This window comes from Heliangelus exortis, chromosome 9, assembly GCF_036169615.1.
Source record: "Heliangelus exortis chromosome 9, bHelExo1.hap1, whole genome shotgun sequence".
In the NCBI taxonomy this organism is placed as follows: domain Eukaryota; kingdom Metazoa; phylum Chordata; class Aves; order Apodiformes; family Trochilidae; genus Heliangelus; species Heliangelus exortis.
Window position 1 is genome coordinate 17186722 of NC_092430.1, and position 27792 is coordinate 17214513.

General features: G+C 39.9%; 1 protein-coding gene and 2 long non-coding RNA genes across 4 annotated transcripts; 2 read left to right on the top strand and 1 right to left on the bottom strand.

Moving 5' to 3' along the window:
• On the top strand, positions 1 to 10118 carry LOC139799927 (uncharacterized). The gene is made up of 3 exons (XR_011727519.1): positions 1 to 186; positions 1184 to 1269; positions 10003 to 10118. It is a non-coding gene; the product is annotated as an uncharacterized lncRNA (long non-coding RNA).
• LOC139799923 (cytochrome P450 2J6-like) lies at positions 9500 to 27376 on the bottom strand. Of its 2 annotated transcripts, XM_071752483.1 has the most exons (10): positions 27233 to 27376; positions 22022 to 22127; positions 20512 to 20674; positions 19247 to 19396; positions 18153 to 18313; positions 16093 to 16269; positions 14151 to 14292; positions 12286 to 12473; positions 11083 to 11224; positions 9500 to 10092 (listed from the first exon to the last, which is right to left on the bottom strand). In XM_071752483.1, the coding sequence occupies exons 2-10, from the start codon at positions 22025 to 22027 to the stop codon at positions 9914 to 9916; spliced, it is 1308 nt and encodes a 435-aa protein (XP_071608584.1). In that variant the 5' UTR covers positions 22028 to 22127; positions 27233 to 27376; the 3' UTR covers positions 9500 to 9913. The 2 variants fall into 2 exon arrangements, with proteins under 2 accessions (XP_071608584.1, XP_071608583.1); XM_071752482.1 differs by lacking the exon at positions 27233 to 27376 and having other exon boundaries at positions 22022 to 22315.
• On the top strand, positions 10737 to 27538 carry LOC139799929 (uncharacterized). The gene is made up of 2 exons (XR_011727521.1): positions 10737 to 11094; positions 27259 to 27538. It is a non-coding gene; the product is annotated as an uncharacterized lncRNA (long non-coding RNA).
• The last annotated feature ends 254 nt before the right edge of the window (positions 27539 to 27792 follow it).

The window sequence follows — 27792 nt, forward strand, 5'->3', positions numbered from 1 at the left end:
TGCATGTGACCTTGTTGTTAGTCTTCCTTCTTTTATTGGTTTAGTCCAAGTATGGAGCAGTGCCCAGTGCAAAGTGGTTGTCGTGATTTCTGTCCTGCCAAAAAGAGGTCACAGAGAACCCTGACCAGGTTGTTTTCAGCAAGTTACAGATTCTGGGATTGCTGACAATCTTTAGGCAAGAGAGGGGTGAGTTTAGAATGCAACAAACATTACAACATGTGCAGTCATTAACTCCAGATTACTTCAGCAAACAATGGTTTGCAGAATCACTAATTTTCCTAAACAGATAAATGTACAAAGCTGTAGGAAATAATAATAATACCTCTTAAGTTCTGTTTATTCATGTCTGAACAAAGTATCCTGTCTTACAGGTAGTAAGGATAGCAAAAGAAAAAGCTGGAAATTTCTGAATGGCAGATATTTCTTTCAGAGATCTGCTATCCTGCTGAATTCAGAACACTCCATGGGATTTTCTTATTTCATTGAAAGCTTTAAGACAAGTTTATAAGTCTGACTTCCCCACCACTGTCCTCCAGTGCTATCCTGCAGAGACATACCTTGTGTTATCCCTGGAAACATGCAAGCTCTTGACAAGCAAAAACTTTCTTGTGAAGACCTGCAAGATGGTTCAGGAGCCAGGGCAAAATATAAATCAGTAGCAAACACACAGCAGCCTTGTCTTTATTCTTTCTACTTAAGTTCCTAGTAGCTCTCTCAACATATTGAACTATCCAAGACAAATGTCAGCAGTCAAATCTGCTATCTAATTTTAACAAGAGATGTATTTTGGCATCATGAGGCTGGTTCAGTTTCAGGACTCTGATTAGCAGCATCTAAAAATATATGGCTAGAGAACCATTAGGAAACATCTGAATCACCTAAACTGAATAATTCCAAAAAAAAAGAACCTTTTGGTTTTCAAGAAAATCAAGATTCAGACAAAGCAAAATCTCAAGAAATATCTTCTTCTCATTTCTCAAATAAGCTTTTTAGGTATTTTTCCCACAGTACCACACTATCAACATAACTGCTGCTGTATAGCTGCATTGAAGTAATTTCTGCTTTTTATGGTTTTTTACAATCCTTTGGATCATATCTGGATTCTCTGTAATTTTTAATTTCACTGTATTGTTCACTATTCCATTTGTGATGTTTATATTTCGTAATTTTCTTTCTTTTGTAGGACTCCTATGTCTTAACCTTTCTACATTTGACCTTCAAGCAAATTTTTATCTGGCTCTTCTGGAAAAAAGCTGCATAGAACCAAAGGTATTTACAGGAGGTGGAGAGATGGTACCTAAAATATCACTGTTCCTCTGAATCATGTTCTCTATGTGATGTTCATAGAAAAATAATTGCTTTGAGCCCAGCAAGAAAACTAATCATTATTTTGTAGGCTATGCTGTATAAGGATGCACCAATGCAGGGGGATAACAGAAAAAAAGCAGCCTCCATCCAGTGAAGGTGTATGATGGAGGTGGTAATCACAGAAACTTTTACAGTAAGACAGGTAATTCTCTGCAATGTCATGTCCTGTCTAAGACTCTAATCAGAAGGAAACAGAAATAGAGCTTTCTAAAGCAGAGAAGAGATTATGTCCTTTTAACTGCCTTTTTTATACCCTTATGGTATTATGGTAGTCAATATTTTCAAGAAAGCTTGTTCCTTCACTTTGACATCTTGTGCCACTGCTATGGTCAACTTTGCATGCTCTACTACACAGCAACAAACTCCATACAACAAACCCTCTGAAGGAATATAGAGTGCTAATGTGTGACAGCACAGGCTGTTCCCAGGCTCCCAGCACTGATTTGTTGACACTGAACAGCACCAGGACTGGGGAAACTTCTCAAGTCTTACCTGGAATTTGATGGTAAAACACGCAAAAAACTCCTTGCAAATTAGTGGGGCCCCTAGGACTTAGTCTTCTGGCATTCCACAGGGCTTGTGCATAATATTGTCTGGTATGGATTTGTCTCTTCAGGGGCACCTCTCCTGAGTATACATCAGTTGCTAAACAAACTTAGAATTAAATGAAGAATAGTGAATTCTGATGATTGCAATATTAGAAACAACTATAAAAACATGAAGTAGGAAAATACACGTGAAATAGATCCCTTCTACAGCTGAACACCAGATCTTCTCTGTGTTACTCCTTCATTGCCATGACTATAAACCAGCAGTGGCAGGTCTTGTCTCAGACCAGAAAGTTGAGTCTCAATGGTTATGATGACAATACCTGACCATAGTCTGGACCTCACTTTGGCATTACATCTCCTCATTCTCCTTCCTTCATATATTTAAGGGCATTGGTCCCCATTGTCTCTTGGATTAGCAGCAGGCACAGGCAAGAGCACAAAGGAATCATCCTCTCAGCTTATTTGCTTCTGTTGTTCTTGGACATACACATCCCTTGTGGCATGCTGATTTCTTTCCCTGGGAACCATCTTCCTGATTAGAAAATCATTCAATACTTGTTTATCTGATTTCTCCTCTCCCAGATGATAAAGCTTTCCTCGTAACAGTCTTCATGGCTTTTTTGAAAACTAGCAGCATTTGCATTAGAGAAAATACAATCTGTGTAACACTTCTGATTAATTCTGACTCAAGGTACTGGATGAGTTGCCAGTCATTTCCCACTCTTCTAGCAGTTTGAGGATCCAATTTGCTCCCTGCCATCCTTAAGTTATCTCTCTCCTTTTGCCACATTCAGGACAGAATTTCTTACTGAGAGTTTCTTATTTGTGAGGTCGCACTGGAAAGCAATGTCGTAAGGATCTATACATTATGTATTACTATTGTGATGGCTTATATAATAACAATGGGTTGGGGAAGAGTGAGTCCTTAACTGAAATGTACTAATGACTGTATTGATTACCACCAAATGTGGCAAAAGAAAGATAGGTAGGTCGGTATAATTTAGGCTGGTATTTTTTAAGGAGAGAGGCTTAAATGAAGCCATATTTATGGGTGGAGCACAATGAATTTCTTTGGAATTTCAGTAGCGTTAAATACTATACAATTTTACCTCTGGAACTTCATTGGAACTTGGAAATCTCTCCTTTAGGCTGGCTGTGCTTACAACGATAAACTAAATGTTTTCAAATTGATTTAATTATTCCCTGAGGGTGAAAATACTGCCTTCTTAACTGGCTTTTGGCTGAGTCACAAACACTCCATTTTCATTCCCTCTCTGGCTCAGAATGCTTCCCTAAATCCACACTTTTTTTCCATGGACTCTGGCGGTGATGTATGTTTTTGGAAGAGTGGACTACAGGTACAGCATTACTTCACATATAATAGAACTTATTTACGTGGCATCTGTTGACTATTTTATCATTTATCTGACAGATGCTTTAAATTTGTTGTGCAATTTTGTCTATATATTTCATTGGTTGCTATCTGAAACCAACACAGCCTGAAGCCTGTTTCCAGTGGTAGGGAGAGGAACTGGGTGTGGGCTGATGTCCTTCATTCATTACAGCTCAGATGCTGCTAACCAGGAAAGAAAAACTAGAGCTCCTAAATGCACTCTTCTTTTTTTGCTGCTCCCTGTTTGTCCTTAATGCTGACTGGGAAGAGATCTGAACCTCTTTTAATCCATCCATAAGAGAGAGGCTTTTCTTCTTTTCTCTACAGTCCTTGTAGTTTTCCTCTTCTAGAGTCTCCATCAGGGGATGCTGAGCTGATTTTTTTTTAGTGTATGACACTTTTCCACCAGCTATTTCTCACTCAGTGCACTGTAGTCTCTCAGGTCCTACTGAAGGTTTCCTATCCCCCAGAGGGGGAAATCCTAAAAGCTATTTTGAATGGAAATTTTATTCCTTGTACATGGAGAGAGAAAAAAATGTTAAGTCCTTTTGATTTGGTCTCAAAAATAGGTTCATAGCTGCTGTGTTTTTACAAATTGATGCTTTGTTTCCTGTGGATGACAGGAACGAGGACAAATCTACAGTTATATGCGTATTTAAAAAAAATATTTTTATAATATATGTTTCCATGTGTTTGTGCATATAAAGCCATTGGTTTGGCCCAGCTAATGTGAGCTGCTCCTGAGCAGCAGATCACTGAGGAACTACTTTAACACATCATTCATACATTTATAGAGGCTCCTTAGGGCATGCTGGAGAACGACCTATATAATTTCAGAGTATTTTTCTTGTGTTTCATTGTGTACATATTTGCCTGGGTTTATTTTATGTATTATTTTCTACATTGTGTCTTTATTTTTATGCTCAGCCAGACCCATAAATCCTTCTTTCCTCTAAGAGATCCACGAAGAGTTTAGAGTAATTTGAAAATGTCACACTGTAAAACTTGTTCTACTCTTCTAGATCACTCTTCTAGATCTAGATCACCATTAAACCAAGTCAAACCTAATGCTACATCACTTTGTACCATCCCTGCAAATATACCTTTCTTATTCCAGCAAGTATCCAGCCATGCCTGTGAGTTTTTACTGAGACTAGTTGAAATTAATCTGCTCTGAAAGCACCTGATGCCAAGAGTGAAGTGCAAACACAGATTCAGGCTCATGCATTATGTCTTTGAGGCCCTGGATTTGTGTATTCCAAAGGAATCTGAGGATGGAGGCTGCTGTGTGGAGGATACAATAGGGACATCTCAAGGGTGAACAGACTAACAGTGATCGGGAGTGCAAGCTGAAACTCAGTTTGACAGAGAATAGCAGAAGTAAAAAACAAAATAAAAATTATAAATTAATGAAGTAATCCTGAGACTTGGAAGCACCAAATCAAGTTGCTTCAAGTCTAAAACCCCCTAAAACCTTACTGAAGAGCAGTGGCTTGGCAAACTGGAAAGAATTCAGACAGCAGATCTGCCAAAGCTGCTCCTTAGGCCTGAAAAAATATCATTACTGCAGCCAGTGACAGTGGAGCAGAGCACTGGACACAGATCTGACTCTGGAGGGAGCTGAGGTAGAAGCTGTTGCAGTGAAGGCTGGGAGCTGCCATTGCCTTAGGTGGCCAAACAGAAAAGAAAGAAAAGGGAGTTTTTACCAACATGCAATGGAAGGCTACAACAGCCAGATTACCATGAATATAATGTCTTTCTAGACAAGACTTGTAACTGACTAACAGGTGTCAAACCCGAGTGAGGAGGTACTGGCTTTCTGCCAGTCATGGTCACTTCTCTTTATTTCCCCTGATATATCCCTATTTTTTGCTTTTCCTCCCTTACTCCAAGTACTCATCTTGAGTTACCCACAGTTCCCACTTCAAGGGTGCCCTGACAGCATGGACTTGAATGCAGATATCACATCTGATGACACATGACTTCTTAACAATGCATTAAAGGAAGTGTGTGTAACCTCAATTCAATTAGTATATTACCCCTTTTTTTAAATCAGTAATTTAATTCTAGTACTGAATAAAATCTGATTTACCATTCTCAGCTCACCTAAAGACATCTGGCAAATGAATAAATTAAGCTTTGAAAAGTGCCAGCAGCAAGACTTTTAATCAAAGGCAAATGAATAACATTAAGTGAATTTTGGCTCTGACTCCAGGGTTATAAGTTGCTTGGATGTGCATCTTTTCTAGTCTCACAAGTTATGTCACAACAAGCACTCGGTCAGGGCACTGTCTGAAAAGAAGAGCAACTTTTTCAACTGGATAACATAAGATTATGACAGTAAATGTTCAACTTGAGCTAAGATAAATATTGAACTGCCTTAATTCTGAGTAAGCAGCATAAAACATGAGCAGAGCCATGCTGGGTCAGATGAAAGTTCAGCTAGTGTCATGTTCCATTTCTGACAGCACATCATAGGACATACATAGCAAAGTTTGTGATAACAGGACAAACCAGAAACACTGTACTGGTATTAAACAACAACGTCAAAAAAAATTCCTGTTGAAAATTTTCTTTTGTAACTTAAAATAAATGCATAGTACAACATGAGTAATAAGGCATAGCTTCCCAGCAAGGCACATGAATTGCAAACCCCTCCAGTTTTTCTGGTCAATTTCCCTTTTTGTTGCATTTGACACCTGCCAGCCCTTCCATTGGGAAGACAGCAAACACCTTCTTTTCTGTTACCTCTGTCTGTTTACGGTCTTCTAGATTCCCCTCAAAAGTACAGAAATGTTTTCACAAAATTTTCTATGCTGGTGCAATGGATAATATTTCTTAAAATTTAATCCCAAACTATCACTGCAGTGGTTACTCCACTACATGCCACTAATTCACTGTTTCATACACTGGAGCATCAACAGGGACAGTTTAGACCAAGACTTTGCCACAGTCCAGCCTACCAAACAATTTGTTTGAACAGAAAGGAAAATGCATCAATTTTAGCTTTTAATCCTTGGATGGATGCAAAATCTACCAAACTTTTGCACAAGGCTCATTTCGTCTCTAATTTCTGTTTTTATTTTTTGCCAGAATAAATAGTTTCTCTGTAGTTTGTCACACAACCTGCCATATGGGTGTGGTACTAATACCGCTACCCAGGAGAGCCCTACCATGAAACAGAAATAAAAGAACAGAAATAAAAAAATTAGCAGAGGGTCTTGGTATCAGCTTGACAGTATTTTCTCTAACTGTAACCTTAGCAGTGCTGAGCTCCATATTGTGCCAGGCAGTTTTCTTTTCTCACATCCACCAGCATTAAGTACTTTAGACTTTCTGGATTTGCACAATCCTGCTACCCCACAAATACAAAATAAAACAGCCACCTCTACAGTTCTTTGACTCACTTTTCCCCTAATAAATAGTAGAACTTTGAAAAGCATTGCACCCAGTTGTACATCTTTCCCTGGAATAAATGCCTGCAGCCTGGTTTCAATCGTTTTCAAAACATTATTAAAGATGACAGTTCTACCACAACACAGACACCTAAGGCTGAGGTTGACAGTGGTTAGGAAAAAGAGAAAAAAAAGATGGATTGAGGGTTAGTCACTCCATTTAAATGTTACATCACTCCAGCAATCAGCATCAGGGCTACACCCTTTAGTCTGACAGCTCCTCGATGGCTCAAGGCAGACATATGTCCAGGGGCTGCAATCAGTGGGCAGAGTGATAACATGCTGATGGGCAGGAAGGAAAGCAGCACTTGGAGGGACAGGAGGAGAACAGAAGAGCTATAAGCAGGGGCCTGGGGAGGTCAGTTGAGCCAAACAGAGGTGATTGCTGTCATCCCTCACCAGCACCTGACCCAGGATCACTTCAGCTCTTTCCCCATAACCTGCAAATTTCTCAACTGCCAGAAGTCAGTCAGTCCAGGAGCTGGAGCTTCATAACCCTTGGTAACTACTGACAGGATGATCTCTGGGAAGGGAAACAATTGTTTTCCATCCCATAAGCACTCCCAAGCTTCCCAAGGGGGTGGAGGAAAAGCAAAATTAGTATTTTCAGATTGGCTGAGTTTCTGTTTGACTTTCACTATTGGCTCTCTTCAGATCTTTAACTGAATACATGGGTGTAAATTGGTGTTGTAGGTTTCCAGACCTATGGCACTGGCCCTCGAAACATGGTATGGCTGCTTGACCCACATGGACTAAACCATACAGGAGGCCACACACCACATGGTCTCCACTGCTCAAGCCTAATCAGATTGTTGTGCAAGGCTGTCTGTAAATTCAGTCAGCAGCTTCCAGAAGCGAGCTGGGGGCTCCTGCCCCTGAGCCAAGCTTTTACTAGACTCCTTCAAAATCAAATTTGCTTCTTTGTACTGCCTGGTTGAGGCCTGGTAAAGTATCCCTGAGTGACTGAAATGAGCAGTAAATTATCAGTTCCTTCCACCTTGTACTGCTCCCAGGTCCTACTCAGTCATGGGGAAGCTGATCTATCAACAGTACTGAGAACAACTGCAGTCTCAATAGACAAAACATTCCATCCCTTGAGTACAATCAGCTCCACACACATCTTATCATTAAACTTCTTCAGTGAGTGGCAAGATGACAAGAGGAGTGGGCAAAGGCAGTGAAAGACATCATCTTTAGCAGGATTAGTAGAGAGGAGGTGTGGGAGTATAGGGTGGAGAACAAGCACAGATAAAGCTGGAAAAGAGGCTGAGCAGAAGTGTGTAGGTCCTGGGACAGTATTTTATAATGCTGTGTGGAGTAACAGACTGAATTATTTACGTCAGCTACTGCTTTTGTGAAACCCCTTACTGTCCTGATTTTCCTTCCAGCCCAGCAAGCTTGCAGATACTGGGTTGTGCTGGAGCAGACCACTGCCAAAGCTACAAGGCATGCCAGGATCTGGTCCAACTCAGCCTGGCTTTCATTAGTGCTCACTTGTTTTTAGTAACGTTCTCCTCCATTTTAAATTCAGGAAGTTCAGATGTTCTGCATTGATTTAATTATAAATATAGTTTATATTCCAATATAAAAACACTTCTGGTCCTCACAGAAATTCAACCCTAAATTTATGGCAGTGTTTACAGACAGCTCTACTCAACTCCAACATTTGAAACCTTTCCAAAAGTGATTTGTATTCAAGAGTACTACAGTACATTGCTTTAACAAAGCTACAGCTGAACTTGGATCTCACCTCTGGCTGTATGTTTAAATTATCTCAGTCTTGAATTAAATTAGTGTTAGAGAGCAGCACAACAGGTATTCTAGAATTCCTGCACCAAGCTGTCATTTATGCCTTTTCTTCAACTGAGTTACCTCCAGTGCACCCTCCATGGTTGCTGTTTTCTTGGTCTGGAACCTCAACCAACAAATAAACCTGACCTTCCAAGCTCCCCATGAAAACTCACTGGTCATTGTTTTCAGCTCAGCACTGATTTCTGTAATACTTATGAAGACAACAGTCAGAGGGGGCAGAAGCTTGATATGATGAAAAGAAATAAGAAACGGGAAACCAAAAGAGAACATAAATTTTGAAAGAATTTCTATGGAGAAATTGGTGGGAGTAGGAATTGGAACTGGGGAAGGAGGATTGGGAAGAGATTGAATGGAGAGCAGGAAGTAGGTTATGGATAGAAAAGAGCCCAGAGAAAACAGTGAGAAATCTGGGTGTTAAGGTAGCCCCTAGAGGCTGCCTTCCAAAGTCTCTACATTACTCTGATGCAAAGTTAGCAATGATATGCCTTGTCCTAGCACAATTGATAATGGCATAATTCTACATCATTAGAAAGCTAATTAAAAAAAAAACCATGAAAAACAAACAAAGAAAAGAAAACAAACAAAACCCCCACACACACAAAAAACAAAAAACAAACAAAGCAACAAATCACCTGTCAATACATTATAACAGTGATCAGGCTGCTAAGTCACACTTTCACGTTGCTAGTAACCCCCAAATTTATGTTCCTTTCTTCAACTTTAGATTGACTATCTTTGACTTCTATGTGGGAGATACATCAAATTCAGACATTAATGCACTCACATTCTAACGTATTTCCTACATTTCAGATGTTGGGATTTGTGTTATTTGGTCTTTTTTATTATTATTTTTTTTATATTCACAACCTGTCAATAAATTAAAGTGTCTAAGGCCTAAAGTCAGAAGACTAAAACCAAAATGGGGCTTTAAAGGTTCATTTTCCAGAGCCAAATTACTTGGATTCATCAAATCACTCAAAGAAATTACAGCTTTCCTCCTGTGAATTTTACTGAGGTTTGCTCAGGAGTGACATTATGACAATTCCACTTGGCTCAGATGAAGAGACACAGCATGTTGGTTTCAGTTGGGAACCATAACATCTTGCCTAACGTGCTGTCCAGGAAGAGAAAATGATCAAAATCCTTGCAATCCTTTCACAAGGACCAGACCAAAAGTACTGGTAGTCTGGATCTTGGCTTGGATCTGCTTTCTGAATAGCCCTGGGGTAGACTAATATCAGTATCCTGGCTAGTAGAAGAAGGTTTATACATTTGAGAGCAAATTCACTGAGGTAAAGGTGACTGTCTCATTCTGGTCTTTGATGTGCTGCAGCCTAGCGTGGGATGGCACAGACCCTGTATGGGTGGGGCTGCAGTGTACCCCCCAAAATGGGCTCTGTGTTGATCTTTGTCACCCCGTCAGGGAGCCGGAAGGTGAATGCCCGCAGTAAGTTAGCAAAGAAAATGAAGAGTTCAGTCCTTGCAAGATGCTCCCCCAAACACACACGGTGCCCTGCAGAAGGAAGAAGGGAAGGAAAATGAGTATCTAAGAATCCATTAATTTCATAATCACTTCATTCATTCTTGTTATAAGCAGAGGTATTTTTGTTCAAGGCCAGGATCATGAAAGCCACAGTGCTAAAACTTTGAGTTCTTTCTCAGAAAGATCCCATCCAGTGTCATAGGTTAGAAGACAACAAATGAAAATCCCTGAGGTACCATCATAAATTCTTCTCTGACCTGGCAGAAAATTATCTTCCTTTTACAGAAGATGCTGAACTACAAGGTCATACACAAAGAACCTCCCAGCTGTTTTACACATGCTTTCTTTGTGAACTAAGGTCAGCAAATCAAAATTACTTAGAGATGGCAAAGGCTTGATCACTTCACAGACAAAGCAAGAGGTCTGGTGTTAATTTCCAAGAGTTCTTCATTGGAACCAATGGCATGTTCGTGACAGATGAACAATAGTCACATTTCCAGATAAGCAGACAAATAAAAGCAAAGAAAAAGCCAAAGGAACTTCTCTGCTAAGTGTGTTTCCTAACTGTGCATTGTTATATCATTTTCTTCTTTTGCAACTGGATTTTCAGTTCTGTCAGCAAGAACTTAATACTTTGTTTACTAGGGTGCATTCTGCTTTTCTTTCAGAGTGATCCTTTAAAAGGGATTGCAAATTATTCCAGTACCAGCAAGACGTGTTTCTTCTCAGGGAAAAAAGCCCACAACATAAAGAATACTACTGACAAAACATGTGACCAATTGTTGTGTGCAAGAAGCCAAGAAGGTTCAGGAGCTCAAGTGGGATTCCCACTACATTGTCCTAAGAAGCCTTTGGGGTCTGACAGCACAAAAGCATTTCCCTTGGCAGATTAAAGCCAGTATTGTTCTTTAAAAGCAGGAAACAGCAGAGCTAGAAGTTATCTGAGAAAATGCCACTGTCTCACAGTTCTGTGTTCTTCATCTAATCTGTTGCATCAATTCAAACTGCCAGTGCATTTACCTGCTGAGAATGGTAAGAAGGCTTCTCGAGGTATGAAGTTTCCTTCTTTATCCAGAAAATGACCAGGGTTGAACTGCCGAGGTGTCTCCCATTGTTCAGGGTCATACAGAGCAGATGCTATATTTGGCATAATGATGGTGTTCTGCAAGGAAGAAACTGTTGATTCAGTTCCAGCTACTTGCTGCTCACCCATCAGTTTCTGCCTGGCAGATAAAACGGCTGCTTGTTGCCCTATTTTGAAATTACCATATATTATGTGGTTGGAAGACCATTTTCCTTGAAAACTGGAGTTTGTGATCTTTTCTGAATTGGAAATTCTTGGTTCTCACCCCTGCAGCTATGCCAGTGGATGTTAACAGCATTAGTGATATTGGTACAATTCCATTGTAAGCACTACTACTACTAATCTTGATAATAACACTCCTAGTAGGACCCTTTTGTTGATATTCAGGTCCCAGCATTGCAAATCTCTTTTTGGGTTCCAGAGAGAGAGAAATACAACCAGGAATTACCACAATACTTCACTGACAACAACCTCTCAGCCCTTTTAGCAGTAGTACTTCAGGCTTTTCCTATATTGGGTTCTCAGCAGACCAGCTTGCATGCTTTAGCTGCTTGGTTGTCCGACTTAATAGAGTGAAAACTTCACCACAAAATGAAGGTGGGGCCAGTCCTAGATGCCAGTAATGGTGCTGGCCTCTCCCATCTCTCCTGCAATGAAAGCAGCCAATTCCTGCTTCTTGCTAGTGTTTTGCAGCAAGAACTTACATCACTCTAAAAAATGCCTTATTTGCTATCAACACATCTTATGCAGTATTTGGTGAGCCACCTGCTCACAAGTTTCCCTCCATCCCAGGAGTGCTGGCAGTGCCAACCTGGGCACAAATGTTTTAGCCAGTGCTTTGGCAAAACAGTTTCTCCTGCCCCAGCCAAGCAGATTTGGTCTCTGCAGTTGTGCTGTGGATCAGCAGAGCAGGAGCTCGAGGTTTCCATGGCAGGGGTTTTATCACCTGTCTGAGCATCAACATGCTGAGGAAGAGACTTATTTCATTTGTGAAGACACAAATGGTAACTCTTGCCAGTCACTATGTTCCTGGGTTATACGGAGAATAGTTTACAGATGGGAAAAAGGTCACAAAACTGGAATAAAAGATAAAAGCCTCTGTGCTGAAGAGAGAACAGAGGTTGAAAATATGTCTGCACCTTTTTGATGGGGAATCCTAGCAATGTTGTGTCCCTCACACACACTCTGGGCATGCCAACAAATACGATGTTGCTGAAGCGTTGGATTTCATGAACCACAGCATTTGTGTAGGGCAGTTTTCTCCGATCCTCATAGCAAATTAACTGGGAAGGGCCCAAAACAACATCCAGCTCCTTCTGTACTTTCTCTGTGGAGAAATATTTAACATCTCAGGTGGAAAAAATGCATAAAATATTTTAACTGGTCCCTTAGAGCAACAGGAAAAATGTATTATTTCAACATGGTACATTAAATCTGTAACCTGTGATTTGATATGAATCAATGCCCGAGTTTAATATATGAAAATAAAAATAAACAGGGATAAACAAAGCAAAACAAACAAACAAACAAAAAAACCCAGTATGGTCCAGAATCACAGGCAAGGACTATACTGCATTTGTTTCAGCTCTGACATTTATCTTGCAGAATGCCTGCGGGGTGTAAGGCGGGTCACTCAGCTCCATGTTTTGAAGTCATTTAGGGATTGCTTAGTTTTCCTTATCTCAAAATCTACAATATTGGCATTCATACCTTGGACATCAACTCCCAGTGCAAAGGATGAGTTGAGCAGAGTTGCTCCAAGTATGCCAATGTGCTGTATGAACAAACAACACCAGAAATATCCTAAAACCTTGGATGCTAATGTGCACTCCATGACACAGCCTTTCCCGCCTCTTACTGAGGCTGTGGGAATACAGGTATCTCCCTTCCTTACAGTGTTCAAGCACAGCAGATGAAAAAGCCATCAGCCCCAGATTCCTCCTCAAGCTCTGGCCATACCTGTTCTCTCCCTAACATAGATGTGGATGAAGAAATTCAGCCTGGTGTTAAGTAGTTAAGCAACCTCTTTTGTAATATTGTCTCAGACAGTGACAGTTTGTCTGTACTGCCAATAGTTCTTGCCTGAAAACACCACACCTACATATAAGGCAGCCAGAATCCTCCTCTGAAATTTCTACTTCTATAGCTTTCCATTCCACATTTTTTTTCTCCTACTAAATGCTGCTTTATGAACAAACTGCAACAATCATTACTGGTCACTGAAAGACTAGATGCTCACACCATTATCTGTTTATACACAGAATATGCTCTACTGAAACCTTGAGACCACCCCCGAGCAACACATATTCCATGGGTGCCCACTGCCCAGCCTGGGCATGAAGTGCTTAGCAAGGACATAAAGGAGTCACTGCATTCTTCAAGGAAATATATTGATTTGCACCGTGAAAGTTATCTTCCATCTCTCTACTTGTTTCCTGAGAAGAAAAACACTTGAAGGGGCAGCCATGTCTTCCAGGACCATGGCCTTCCTTAAGGCAACTTGCAGCCCCTCATAACCTGCCAACATCTGTCCAGCTGGTTTTCCAGTAAAAGATCCAGTGGTTGTTTAGGAGTATTGGTGTGCTCAGTAAGGAGTGTTGTGCCAGAAGGGAAAGAAAGCATAAGCTGTCCATGTGGCAAACACAATAAAGCTGCGATAGCACTACTCATACCCTAAGGATGTCTGTTGCAGACAGGACTATAATTAGAGTTCTGATCTCTGTTCCTGGTGATATCAGTCAGCCCACAACATCTCCACACAGACCACCTCACTTACTGGTCAGTGCAAAGAGTTAAGTTTTGTCTCACTGCAAGTTCCTTCAGCCAGCTGGTTTGGTCAGGTAATAAGGATGGGCCTCTCATTTTTGCTTCTGCTGCCATTCTTTGTGTTTTGAGAGAGTGAGAGCCAGGCTCAACTGGTGGCTTTTGTGCCTGCAACTCATTATATTCAGCCATAATTAACATTTGCAGTACCCACAGCCTTCCCAGGAAGAATCTGTCTCACCTTGGATGTCTGGATTCACTACCATATAGAGCAGTCCCCAGTACAATGTTGTGCTTGAGGTCTCTGATCCACCAAGGAAAAGATCATTTATGACACATACCAAATTGTCTTCATCGTACTTAGGCTTGACTCCATCTTTAGACTATAGATGATGAAAAAAAGTTGAAGTTAAAGCAGAAAAGTTAGGTCATCCTGTATGCTTCCTCCATGAGAGTTCTTATTTCCATAGCTGGCATATGCACAAACAATATTCAAAATTCCAAGTTTTGGAATTAGTTAGGAACTTAGTACCAAAAGATTAATAGTTTCCCAAATTTACATGGTGAGCCTGCATTGCTCTTTTTCACAAGATGGAATATTCTTTCATTAAAAGCCAGGCAATTTGCTGCCTGTTGACTTAGTCACAAGAACTTTAAAGCACACAAGTTTTGCAGTTAGCCTAGAGTGTACATCTAAACAAGTACCCCACAATGTCACTCATTAGGCCTTGGTCACTCCAGTGTGCTGTCTAATGGGGCTAGCAAAGTCCAAAGAAAAACCTTTCTGAATAAAAGGACCTCAATAGAATATCTTGAAAGTAATTTTTTCTCTCAGTTCAGGATAGATATGAACTAGTTGGAGAGAGGTACCCAAATATTTGCTTTCTTACATAATAAGGGAGTAAAATGTAAAAACAATTAGAGAAAATACATTATGCAAAAATATTTTTAAATAAACAGATTGCAATAACTCGCACCCCTGACAGTAGAGAAAGCTGCACCTTTGCCTCTAAAATGCTTATTTTAGTAAATCTTATATTCATTCAGGTCTAATGTACGAGAGATGTATCAACTCCTTCCAGAGCTCATGAGCCAGCGTTGTGAGAACACAGAAGCCTGACTAGCTGAAAGCTTATGAGCAGAGGTAGAAGCTACATAAACTTCAACTATCCTGGGAAAAAAGATGTTCCTTTTAGCTCTTAAAACTATCCCAAAATGACTACATTTAAAGCAGAGCCTCTCTGGCTCAAGAGAGGCTTCCTGCTCTGGAAAATAATGGCCTGGGCAGGCTGTTTGTGAAATTGTTTCCCAAGTCCTCCAATCTGAGTACAGGTGGCAAGCCAATCGTGCCCCAGACTGTGAGGAAATCAGAGGTAACTCAGGGAAAACAGGCTTGGGACATCCAAATGCATATAATTTAGGACCCACTGGTGTCAGCATCCACCTGCCAAGAAAGCTGGTAGGTGTGATGCATAAAATTCCTATTCCAAGGATGGTCAAACAATCAAGTAGGCTGGGATTGCTAAGGTGCAACTGCTGAAAGGGATTGGGCTGGAAGTGGAAGGACTACTCTCATTTTGATGTTGCAGGAGTGATAGCAAGGGATTCCAAGATAATCTCGGAATCCCTTAAAAAGTGGAGAATCTCCTCAAACCAGGATCTAAAGAGTTTCCAGTAAAGGGAAGATCCCCCACAATTAGTTCCATCTCAAGGGAGCAACCACACAGTCATGTGGCACAATGACAGCCAGTGTTAGGACTCACTGCAACCCAAAGCAGCATGCCAGCTATTTCAGGGTAATTATCTACACATATCCATTTAATCCTGTTGTAAACATGAAGTACCAGGTGTAGAAGATGTGGTGGTTTACCCAAGTTATGTAACCTGCAGGCATACACTTTCTCATATTTAATAAATATGAGAACTTAATAAAGTATATACATGGATATTTATGGAAAGCAGATGATAGCTCATGAGATGACACCCTAGCATACTTTGTAGTAATTTGTTCATGTAAGCAAAACACAAAACTGGATGCTAACAAGGTTTAGCAATTCCCAAATTCACATTGGAAAGCCTATGAAATATAAGATTCTATGATTGAAGGGGTCAGACTGGTTGATTTAATCATCTATTTGGCCTTATACTCCATGAATATGTGATCAGGCATAATGAAGACTTACTTTCTCCATCTCAGCCAGGTAAAAATCAATGAAATCCTGTGGTTCGTCTGGTATCCCTCTCTCCACATGCTTTCTGATCTCTTTCCTTGCAAAAGAACTCAGAACATCATAGCAAGATAATGCTTTCTTGTGAGGACCAGGGAGCCAGCACATCAGCCAGGGGAGAATTTCATACAGCTGCAAGAGTGACACACAAAAGTTAGTATTAATTATCTGTCAGTAACAAACTGCTTTTAGAAACACCAAAAAGCTGAATTGTCTGGAGATGCTGATAGTAGAATAAACAAATTAGCATTGCTTTGAGTAGATATTTGTCTTAATGTGGTAAAATTTTACTAGTAATTTTGACACACTTCTGGGGGTCAAGGCAGTACTGGCAACAATCTGTTCATGCCAGTAAGTTTACTTGACTAATGCAGATCACTAGACAACCTTACTCCTGCACCATTGGAGACTCTAGGTCCCCCACACTCAAAATGTAAGGACAACCTTTCTGGATACTGTGTGGCTACTAAGATTAGCAAGTCTGCACCCTGAAGTAACTGGTGGAATTTCTGGAGTACACAGGAGGAAAGAATAGACTGGATATTACTCTGAGGGCTAACTTCATTTTCCCCATCAGAGTCCTTATGGCTGCTACAGAAACAAATGTCCTAATAGTTAGAAATATTGCACTTCCAGTCTGCTGAGAGTAATTATACACATCTTTCAGCTCAAAGTATTGTCCTCTAGCTTAGATATTTCTCTCCTCACAGCGTCTCCCATTCCACCCTGACAAGCAAACAGTATTTCCATCTCCTTTCTTTTTCCTTTTAGACCTAACAAGCAAAGTTTCTTTAATTTTAAGTGATAGTATCTAGGTTATCCCTTTAACACTTCTCTGTGTTTGTTTCACTCCAGTCTCATAACATAAGGTGTTCAAGACTCTAGAATTGGTCCCACAGGTTATTATCAGATTATTACTTTAACACTTCTCTGGATCCAAAGGGGAAATAGTGCTGGAAACACCCTAAGACTGTTTGCCTTTAGTTTACACCTGTATCTTTCCTCTTAAGCTTTTTACTGAAATGTTCTAAGTTCATGGCAAATATTAATCTCAATTCCTAATATGTTTAATAATTTAATTTTATACTTTTACAATTTGATCCGTTCTTATAACTCCAATCCAAAGTGTTTACAAGCTCTTGCAACAGGATATCACAAGCTTCCTCTGTATCATTAAGATCTCCTGGCTTTCATTATCCTCAAGTTTCATCTATTTTTCTATTTTTGACTATAGGAAAGTTGTATAGTGCTACCCTCATTTGACAGATTTGTTGAAAAGGATTACTACCACATCAGCATTTTACTTGCTTGCCTTTTCCTATAATACTCAAAAGTCAGTGGAATTTGCTCCGCTATCCACAGTCTCCATTACACTCAGCTTGTCCCTCTTTACGGTGTAAATCATGAAGTCAAATTAATGGGGAAAATTTCAAGACAACTCAAGTACAAAGCTGGCCTTTATGGTACATTGTGGGAGGTACTTACCAAAAAGACTGGCAGAACTTAAATTGTGAGACTGTCAGAGAAGGTATATATTGTTTTTGTAATGTGAGAATTGCAAGCTATAATGAAGCAATTGAAAGATTCATAATGAATATTTTATTATTTGTGAGGGAGAAAAAAAGATGTGAGCATACAATTTGCAGAGTAATAGAAAGCAGAACAGTGAATTTAATGATAGCCAATTTTAGAGAGAGAAGTAAATTGGGATGAGATGAGAAACACTCAGTCTCAAAACAAGTTTAAAGGTTTCTGTTAGCAGTCTCAGAAATGCTGAAAGACTAAAAGCCATTAATCAAGAGGCACGTCCCCTAAACTTGCAAAACAAGCGTTCTTATAAATGGCTTTCAATGCAAGGAAGCAGTAATAAGGTCCCCAAGGACACATCTTAGCTCCCAGTTTGCATTTTCCAGTTGCTATGCATTTAAGGAAGACACAGTTTTATACCCACACTTTCATTTTCTACCTATTTCAGAAAAAAAAAATAGCATATTATTAGCATATTATTTACTCACCCGGTGAACAAAGCTGCCTGCAAATCTGAATAAATACTCCGTGGCTCTGATCAGTTCATGGAAGGTTTTGTCCTCGTCAGAGAAGTGATATCCAAAAACCAAAGCACAAATTACATTTGAAATAGAGTGGAAAAGAGGGAAAGAAGGATCCACGGGTCTTCCTGCAAACACAGTAACTGGTACTCACTCTCAATGTTTTCTTCAGGTGTTCCTTACACAGATAGGACAAGATGTATTAGAGATTACATAAAATGCTCTCTTTATCAAGCTAGGACATGAATGGGGATAGAGATGTGGCGTTAATATAATGAAAAAACAACTTAGTTTCAGAGCAAAGGAGACTGTTAAACTGTTTCCTTATAGCTCTAAAACAAATCAGGTCTCTAAAACAATATCCATTCCTGGAAAATAATGTTGAACAACTAAGATCTATTAGAGGTTATCCTATCAAATCTGCTGTCCTCAGTTCTGTGGAAGAAGACAAGTCAGAATTATTACAGTCTCAGCTGTGAACAGATGATCACCATATTTCTGTCTGATCCTTCTCTTAAAATTATGAGACAAGAATTTAGCAACAATTATTTGGATAGAAATGATCCTGGCTTGGACTCTAGGATGAACCTGATAATCCACTAAAGTTCCCTCCCACCTCCTACTTTCTTTAATTCTCTTGACAATAGTTCCTTAGACAGACACAAAAATATCCAGCGTACCTCATGGCACCAAGTACCAGTGAAAGTTACAAATTTAGAGAAATTACTAAACTCTGCAATACTCTTAGTTACCTATTGCAGGCTGTCTGAGAATGGCTTGGCTGGGCAGTTTAGTGACATCGTTACATTGTACAACCATATCATAGACAACTGATTAGCCCACAGGCGTGGAATTTCAGAACTTCCCAACTTCATTAGGTTTATGAACAGTTTTTTAAAGGAATTTATTCCCACTTGTGACATTATGCTCTATCTGGTCTTTGGTAAATTTGGATACACCGCTCTGGAAATACTCTTACCCTAGAAAGGGCTAGGTAAGTTTGCATACTGAAGATATGTATCCAGGACTGAAGAGTCTCTGAGTTCTTAGAAAACAGATACCTTTTAGGTTCATGAAGAACTCCACCAGATGAGAGGCTTCCTCTTGCACTCGATATTCCAGGCCTTTTTTCCCCATTCCCAGATTGCGTAGAGTCATTATACCAAAGCGTCTCTGCTGCTTCCAGGAGCGGCCACTTGCCAATATAATACCTGAGGGTGTTCCCTGGCATATTAATATTTGCCATAGATGTTAACAATTCACTTAAAAATATATTCTAAAATACATGGAGTACATCAGAAAATACACTGTGATGCAAGCATCTTTAGGTGAAATTACCAGTAAACAGAAATCTTAGCCAAACATACCTATACTATAACTAGACCACATGTTCTTAATATCAATAGCAGTTAAGCTTTGAAAGCAAAACCAATAAACCACTGCATGCCTTTTTAGAAGATCTGCTTTAGCCATACTCAAGTGATCACACTCAAGACAGGAATAACTGGATGCATTTCTACAGAGCAGAGCACAGGGCCAGGATATGTTTATGAAGATATAGATCAATTCATGTGATGCTTGTAGGACAAGGTGATAGAAGTGGAGGATTAGTGTTGTTCAGGCCCTGTTTCTCTTCTGGAAGGGAGACCACTCCACTGATCGTTAAATTGCACTAGTGGTTACCTGAAGAGCCCTGAACTTCTGCTGTGATGGTGATCCTTTGCCTGGCTTTAAGCTATCTGTCTTTTCTTTGATAGAAAAAATGCAGGGGAGTAAAAAGAAAAGACTGCAAACCACTGAAATACACTAAGGAGAAGTGGATTTTTTTTAGTGTCACAGGCACTCTCACAATCAAAGTTTATTTAAAAATCATTTACTAGTGACTGCAAATATAGCAATGAGACTTCTGAAGAAGGGTGTTACAGGTCTTGTGCTCATAATGGAAAGTGTTTGGCAATCATAATATATACTGTTACCAAACTCATAAGCAAACTTTGCATTCACATGATGTAGAGCAAAATCATGTGCAGTAAATTGGATTATTCCATGACAAGGGCAAGATTGTTGAATTCTGATCTGGGATCAGAAACTTTGTGAACACAGCAAGAAGGCTACAAAGAAACAACCTGATTTGAAGAGTTTCTCAGATTTGGTAAAGCTCAGAACAAAAGGCATCGCAGCAAGTAGTAAGTTATTCTCAAGAGCTAGTGAAGGACATGGAAAGCATCTGATGGAAAAGCATGCTGAATGAGAGGGTACAAGATTTAACAAGGCAAGTTTGCCAAGTCAGCATTCCTGTGCTGTATTTATGGCAGGAAAATCCCACCTTTTCCTTTGGCCATTGCTCTGAAGAAAGGAGACACCATCCGCCCAGAAACATCTTCAGGGTGTGTAGTCATGCCATCCTTCACTGCCTGATATCCATTCAGTATGATCACTGGGGTCCATCCAAACCACAAAGTATAAATGTTACCATGAGTTTTTGCCAGCTGGAAAAGGAAAAGTTACCAGAAAAGAACAGATGAATGATCATACTTTGCAAACAGACACTGCATCTGCTATGCACCAGTGCAATGGCCAGTTTTGTGCTGAGAACATCATCCCCATTAATCTAATTGTAGCTAGAAGCAGAAAGATACTTGTTTTTCTGAGAACAAGGTTTTCAGCAACCATTTTTTTTTTTACCCAGGGGAAAGTGATTTTCTTTTCAAAGCACAGGCTGCAGAAACACTGCAGCAAAAGAAAGAAAACTTTGTATTTTACTTTGCATCACATCCAATCCCAACATTTGTACTTCTTTAACTGAACAGACACACTCTGCACCTCTCTGGGGCTCTGTGCATCCAGCTAGCTCTTCCTTTGCCAGAGGAAACCCACTGATTAAACGTTCTCCATCTGTGTGCTCTGGGAGAGGAGGTGGAACCATAAACTAGTCAACACCCATGAAGTGCCAGTGGACTGCATCTGAGTCCAGGGTTTCCTCACAGTACTGAGGAGAGCACTGGCCATCAGATACAGGAAGTGGTATCCAAGCAGGGATATATGTATGACAAAGGAAATCCAACCATTCATGGAAGAAAGCTTTGTCAAAAATGAGACTCTACTCCAGCAAACCCATGATAACACAAAAGAGGTGGTAGGCACTGTCTAAGGTGCCACCAGAATTACCTCCTATTGCTGAAGCTAATCAATCGCTTCTCCTTATAATTCCTTAGATATTAGCTTTCCTCTCCATGTCACAGCATCACTGCCTGACAGAGTCTGCACTGCACTCAATGGTCTGTGCCTACCCAGCATGGGTCTGAATTAGAGGACATCTGCAAACCATTAGAAGAATTACTGTCAGGGCAGAGAGAGGCACTCTGCCCTGGGGAGGAGTCACTGTCACTGAATGCAAGCAGCGAACAGTTTTAAGGAGGTGATGGAAGAAAGGCAGTGTACACCTGTTCCACATTACAAGCAGACATACATGAGCACTGTATTACTCACTTCGTGGTCAAATAGGTAGTTCCAGTGTGTCAGAATTTTTAAAAGTAACACAGATGGACTTCTCAGCAATGGAGAAGCATCTTTTTCATTACTGTTATTCTCAGATTTTAATAACAAGCCAGAAATCCTGTCTCCAAATTTATTTGATTCTTAAGGACATTAAGTTTCTCATAAGATGACATATTCCACCTAAGGAGACTTGAATGTAGGGATCAAATTGATCTTTATATATCCATGCCTTGTCTATAGCTTTCTAAGACTTAAAAACTTCCCTTTGTTATTAATGTATCAGTTTCATTTATGCTATGACTAAAATTAATGAATTAAGAGCATTTTAAAAGGAATACCTCCATCAGAAGATCCCGATGAAACTGAAAGTTCAGGTGCACCAAGTTTCCAAGCAATGGGAAAGGAGTTGGTCCAGGAGGGAAATGCTTGCATGCTTTTTGCAGTCTGAAAAACTCAACAATTAACAAAAAAATTATCAGTATTACAAGAGCTTGACTTATTGTCAGCATTTCAGAGCTGATTTATCAGCTTGTCTGTATCAAAAAGAAAATATTGCAGTTAGGAAAAGGTGATCTCCCTTCTTGCTCCACCAGTTCTCTCTGGAGACTGAGTTTTGTAAAGTCTCAGTTCTTTTCCCTCCCTCTGTCCCTCCCTCTTTATCACTGCCTGCCCTTTTCTTGCACCCCATACATTTCCCTTACTGAGATACATCAAGCTGATCCCTGACCAAAAGTGTGCCTGCCTGGTTACAGCAAGCCACAGTATGAAAACCTGGAGTTGCATGAGCTCAGGTTATCTGTCCTGAAGCTTGTGTTAGGGAACTGCTGGTGTTTATTGGGAGATCTGGATTGGAATCACACCAGGTGGGAGCCCTTGTTGACCACTGGATAAGCCATGAGTGAAACAGCTTCACCCACTTTGGGAACTTTAAAAACATACATAGCTGCTTATCTCAGAAACCCTGAATTCAAATTGTGAGTGTTACATGTTGGTTACAATAGGTTAGATTTTACACGTGCTTTTATCAAAAGCATTATTTGTCTTATCTTTAGATGTCATTGTAAATTCAGATTCACCTACCAGTACACACAGTTCACAAAATTGTTACATGTAGCTTCTGAAAAACTGACCTTGAGTGTTCAGTCAAACATTTTTTCCCAGTAAATAGAAAAAATAAGTTTTGTCAAGTGAGGATTAATGACATGGAGGTAATGCTTAAAAACTCACATTACAATTAAATATTTAAAAGACCATAATACTAAAATATTTATATTTTATATTTTAAGAGTAACTAAATACAAAATTCCAATTGTAATTCTTTTCTGGGGTTTTTTAGTATGTAACCTAATTGAAGACTTCATTTGCCTTGGCTTATTTTTCTACATTTTTTATCAATTTCAGCATCCTGTCTATTATTACCAGTTATCATAAAGTTTACAGGACACATCAAAAATCCATCCTCCCATAATGATATCTAGTTTGAAATACAGACAGGGTAAAGAACTGTGTGTCAGTTGCTAGAGGATCCTATCCTGCATTGCAAAGAGAAAGTGTCTTCACTAAAAATGAAGTACAAGTTTGAACAAGAAATTGCCCTGCCCTCCAACACGTACAGAGATCCAGGATTTTGCAAACCTGGCAACATTAAGAAGGCAAAATGAGTCAGTGACAGCAATCCACCTCCTTCATTTTTCCAAACTTTGCAGCTATTGTAGGTACCTACATGCCCACACTACACAGTGAAAACAGCATGGAAAAGTAGTTCTTCATGACCTAATCTGTGCAAAACCAACAAGACACTATGGGCAGTATGTGTGGGAAGCAGGCTGAGGTGGGCTCTGTGGCCTTGCTAAAATCAGTGCATGTCATGTACAGCTGCCCACAATGAGGCTGAAACCAGCAAAATATAAAATCAGAAAGATTTGATTCTTCAAAGCAAAATATCAAATTTAAAATTTAAAAAAAAAAACATGGAAGAAAATCAGTGTGGTGCATACAGCTGAAGTCAGAAGAAACACTGAATTACATAAATTTCATTCATATACTCATAAAATAGCTTACATAAGGTGATTTGTTTTCTTTATCTGGAAATATTACAGAACCTGTCAATAAAGCAGTAAACCATTAATTAAAATCTAAAAATGTTGCTTATAAAGCTTGCAGATCTCAAGACTGAAGGAACAGTGATACTCAGGAATCCAGATCATTGACAGAGGTAGCAACCACAGGGTCAATTACAGTACAGGCAAATGTGAAGCCCCACAACACACAGCAGTTTGTCCCAAGGGAAGAGGGAAGTCTGAGAGTTAGATCCAATCCCCTGGAGCTCTGTGCTGCCAGCTGCAGAAATCTTGGCACCAAACCTGTTTTGGCCATATACATGCCAAGTGCCATAGCCAGTTTCACCGAGTGGAAACGATATCTGGGGACATTAGGGGCAGACAAAAGGAACTGACGTCCCCAGATATAGGCAGATGGCTCCAGGGATGGTATTTCCCTGCCACTCTGGTCCCAACAGTCTGGTTCCAACAGTCTGAAATGACCTGGTTAACCTTTCAGAACAGCTATATTGCAGAGAAATTCTCAAATGAAAGTACCAGCTCCAGGTACTGACTTGACTACAGACAGCAAGCTTGACCGATATGTGCCCAGAATAGCACAGGCAGAAAAATGTGGTCTTCTCAACCAAAAAGCATAGTAATAAGAGCTCCACAGCTTCCAAAAAAGCCATATGCAAGAGGAAGCTTGAAGGAAATAAGTACATGGAGAGGCAGCACAGTTTTAAAAAGATGCAGATGGATGAGGCAGTGGTTGCAAAATGAGAAGCATTTTTTAAAATAGAAGACCTGGAGACAAAGAAAAGCTGAGAAGGTTGCAATAATATGCAACAGTGAAAAAAAAAACAAGCTAATATATATATGATTATATATATATAATTCAAAACAAGGACATAAAGAAGTTTGCAATGTGAATTCTTCTATACCACCATTAAAAAAACAAGCCAAACCAAACCAAACCAAACCAGAAACCTCAAGTTATAAGCACTGACCTATAACCCCAATGTACTTTATACAATACTAAAAACAAACAACAATTCTCCTTGTTTATGCTCCTTTAAGTATCTCAGGGTGCTTTATCAGTACTTACTACATTTTATATCTGTCAAGGCAAAGACACCCATTCCTACAACAAATTACACAGGACTACTGTATTCTTTGTATTTAAAGTGTGTAACGGAGAATATTTGCTAATCAGGCAAGTACTAATACCCCTAAATTTACCTGGTAGGAATTTGAATGCAAAATATGAAAGGCAGAATCTACATAACTCAATAATGTACTTTAATTACTACACAACTCAATAATGTACTTTAATTACTACACTCAACTTGTAGCAATACATTATCCCAGATTAGTATAAGTGAGGCTGTTCCAACCCCATTACCATCTCCACCTAACACTTCCCATTCTAAATCCTTTGTAGACAGGTATTTACAACTCCCCAGTTTTTAATTAGGGTGGGGTAAACCAAAGTCAAGCAACAGGAGGTAGAAACCAAGGGAAGATGAGATAGAAACAGCCATGTTGGCATTACAGAGGATGGATGACACGTAACAAGGAGAAGATAACACATTCTCTGACCAAACCTGAAATTGTGACTGACAGTTCAGAGTCTTCAATTACACCATCATTCCTCACAGGCCTTTTCTCAATCACAGCTATTTTCTGTAACATTTTGGGTTTGAGATGTTGACTTAGCAAACTAAATAACCCTCCAAAAATAATTTGGAGAAAGATTTAGGTGACATTTCTGTAATTTTATATATCTTAAGGGAAAAAAAAATCAAGCAGGAGATCTGAAGCTTAATAATCCTCTATCGGACACACACTCAGATCTCCAGTAGCGTGGCAGGTACCGCAGCCCTTTGAAGTATTGCACTAACTGCATTTGCTGCTAACAGAGGACATCTGTTTTGCTAAAGCAGCAATGTGACAATTATCTATGCATAAACTGCAGTGGCCAGGAGTGTGACTCATGCCTTTCTTCCCTGGTCAGGGAAGCTTTTTCTTCTTGCTTCCAAGGTGATCTGAATGATGGGGATTCACACTGCAAGGTGCTAATATGAAGAGAACAGGGAGACTGAAGGTTTCACGCTGTGTGTGGCAAGAAATTCCCTCCACAATTGATCTTGCAGCCAGGACTGTGCCCCAACAAGCCCTGTTAATCTGCTCCCTCTCTCAGCATCTCTCTCCTTGGTGGTTCTTTGTTGCTTTTCTGCCAACTCCTTGAGGGAGGGAGGGATGCATTCTAATCAATGCCCCCCACACCTACCTGAATCTCCTGTGGAAGAAAGCCTTCAGACAATGATGCTTATGGCTTTGCATTCAGCACCTGCCTTCAGGAAATAACTTCCATCACCTGTAGCAACTCAGCTAGTGTGACTTTCAAGAAAGATGGCAAGCACACTCAGCAGCTTTCAGCATTTGACAATTATTTATGGATCAGAGGGTAAGTTGGGTGGCAGCCATTGGTACCATATAATAAATTAATATGCAAGAGATTAGCAGCTTATACTGGCAAAAAAAATGCAGTCCTTTAGACAAACATTTCTTGATTGATTGCACAAGAAGTAATTGTAGTACATGGACACAACCCCAAAGTTAAGCAAACAAAACAAAAACAAAAAGGGAAAAATTGACCTAAATTTATTTATTGAAGTATTACGTTATTGCTTATGCATTGCAGTAGTGATGTATAGAAAGGTCCTTCTCCCAAATAATGTTCCATGGGTATTGAGTTAAAAGGGATTGAGAAACACCAATTGCTCTATAGATATTGTGCTGCAAGAAATTTTATTGCTTGCACTAATACTGTTGAGAGGCACCTCAGCATTTCTTATCTAAATCAGGAAAGCCACCTTCTACCACAGGAAACAACAGGCATCCTACACATCCATCACTTTTACATATCGTCCCTGTCAGCTCCTCTACAGCCTCCAGTTCCATGAGACAGCTGGAGTGAGGATTTATGGCGAAGCGTGGGGATGTCAAACAAGGCACAGCACAAGGTTGCAGCTCTGGGGACAGAGGAGAAAGGAGCTTCCGTCAGAGGGTGTTGAGCTGTTGTACATTCAGAAATAAGTCAGGAGCAGGGAAAGCAATTTCTTTCGGTTTATTTGCTTCAGGAAAGATTTATTTTTTTTTTCCAGAACATCTTATAAATCATTTCATAAACTGCAAAATCCACTTAACCTGCAGAGAATCTCAGGATATGTTTTTTAAAGATCAGCAATCCCTCCTCAAAACCTCTGTGAAGCCTTCAAATGCATTTCTCAGATCTTGCCCTTTTGCCCCAGGTATTTGCCCTCACTTTCATTTTTCTTGCTTTTCACACCACTCCTTCCTGCTAGAACAGCCACATGCATGAAGTATCTCCCCACTGCTTTGAGAAACTTAACATTTACACAGCAGTGCTGGAAACAACAGGGACAAGCACATAGAAGAACAGTTGAATATTTCCGGGCAGTTTCTACAGCAAGATGATCTCACCCTTTCCATTTGCTTTGGATTTCCAGAATTAGGCTCACATGGCAGCTTGTTTGGGATGGGTAGCCAAGTGTCTCCCCTCAGCTCAAACTTCAGCCACTGGGACCTCTCCAAAGTGAAGCTGAAGATTTACAACCTGTTTGAGCTGGATCAGCTCCCAGAAAAGACAAGTTAAAAAAAAAAATCCATTAATAAACAGGAAGAAAGAGATCTCTTCACTGACCTATGAGTTTGCCATGCTTTTTTACTAAGCAGTATGTCCTTCTCTCTCCAATTAAATAGTTATTTAAACAGTCGGATAATTTCTTATGCTACTGTGCTTCGTCTTTTTCCATTCACCTTCATAAGGAGATCGCACTGACCACTTTGTTCTTTCAGAAACCAAGAGACAAAATTGCATGAGAATTTGTATTTACATATTTGCATATTATAGCTCCAGAAACTGTACAAGTAGCAGACACAAAGCAAGGCCAGTGAATGGTGTTTGTTCTCATTTCGCAGATGGTTTTCTCCACTTGTCTGCAGCAATGTGATGGCCAGACTTTTTTTTCTACAAACCTTCC

What these genes read in the sequence shown, in the direction of transcription:
- LOC139799923 (XM_071752482.1), bottom strand. Translation starts at nt 22,192, where the DNA reads ATGCTGACAATAAGTCAAGCTCTTGTAATACTGATAATTTTTTTGTTA. An exon ending in ATCGGGATCTTCTGATGGAG is followed by an intron (nt 20,675 to 22,021) that starts GTATTCCTTTTA and finishes TTCCTTTTCCAG; the next exon opens with CTGGCAAAAACTCATGGTAA. An exon ending in ACCTGGCTGAGATGGAGAAA is followed by an intron (nt 14,293 to 16,092) that starts GTAAGTCTTCAT and finishes CATCATCTATAG; the next exon opens with TCTAAAGATGGAGTCAAGCC.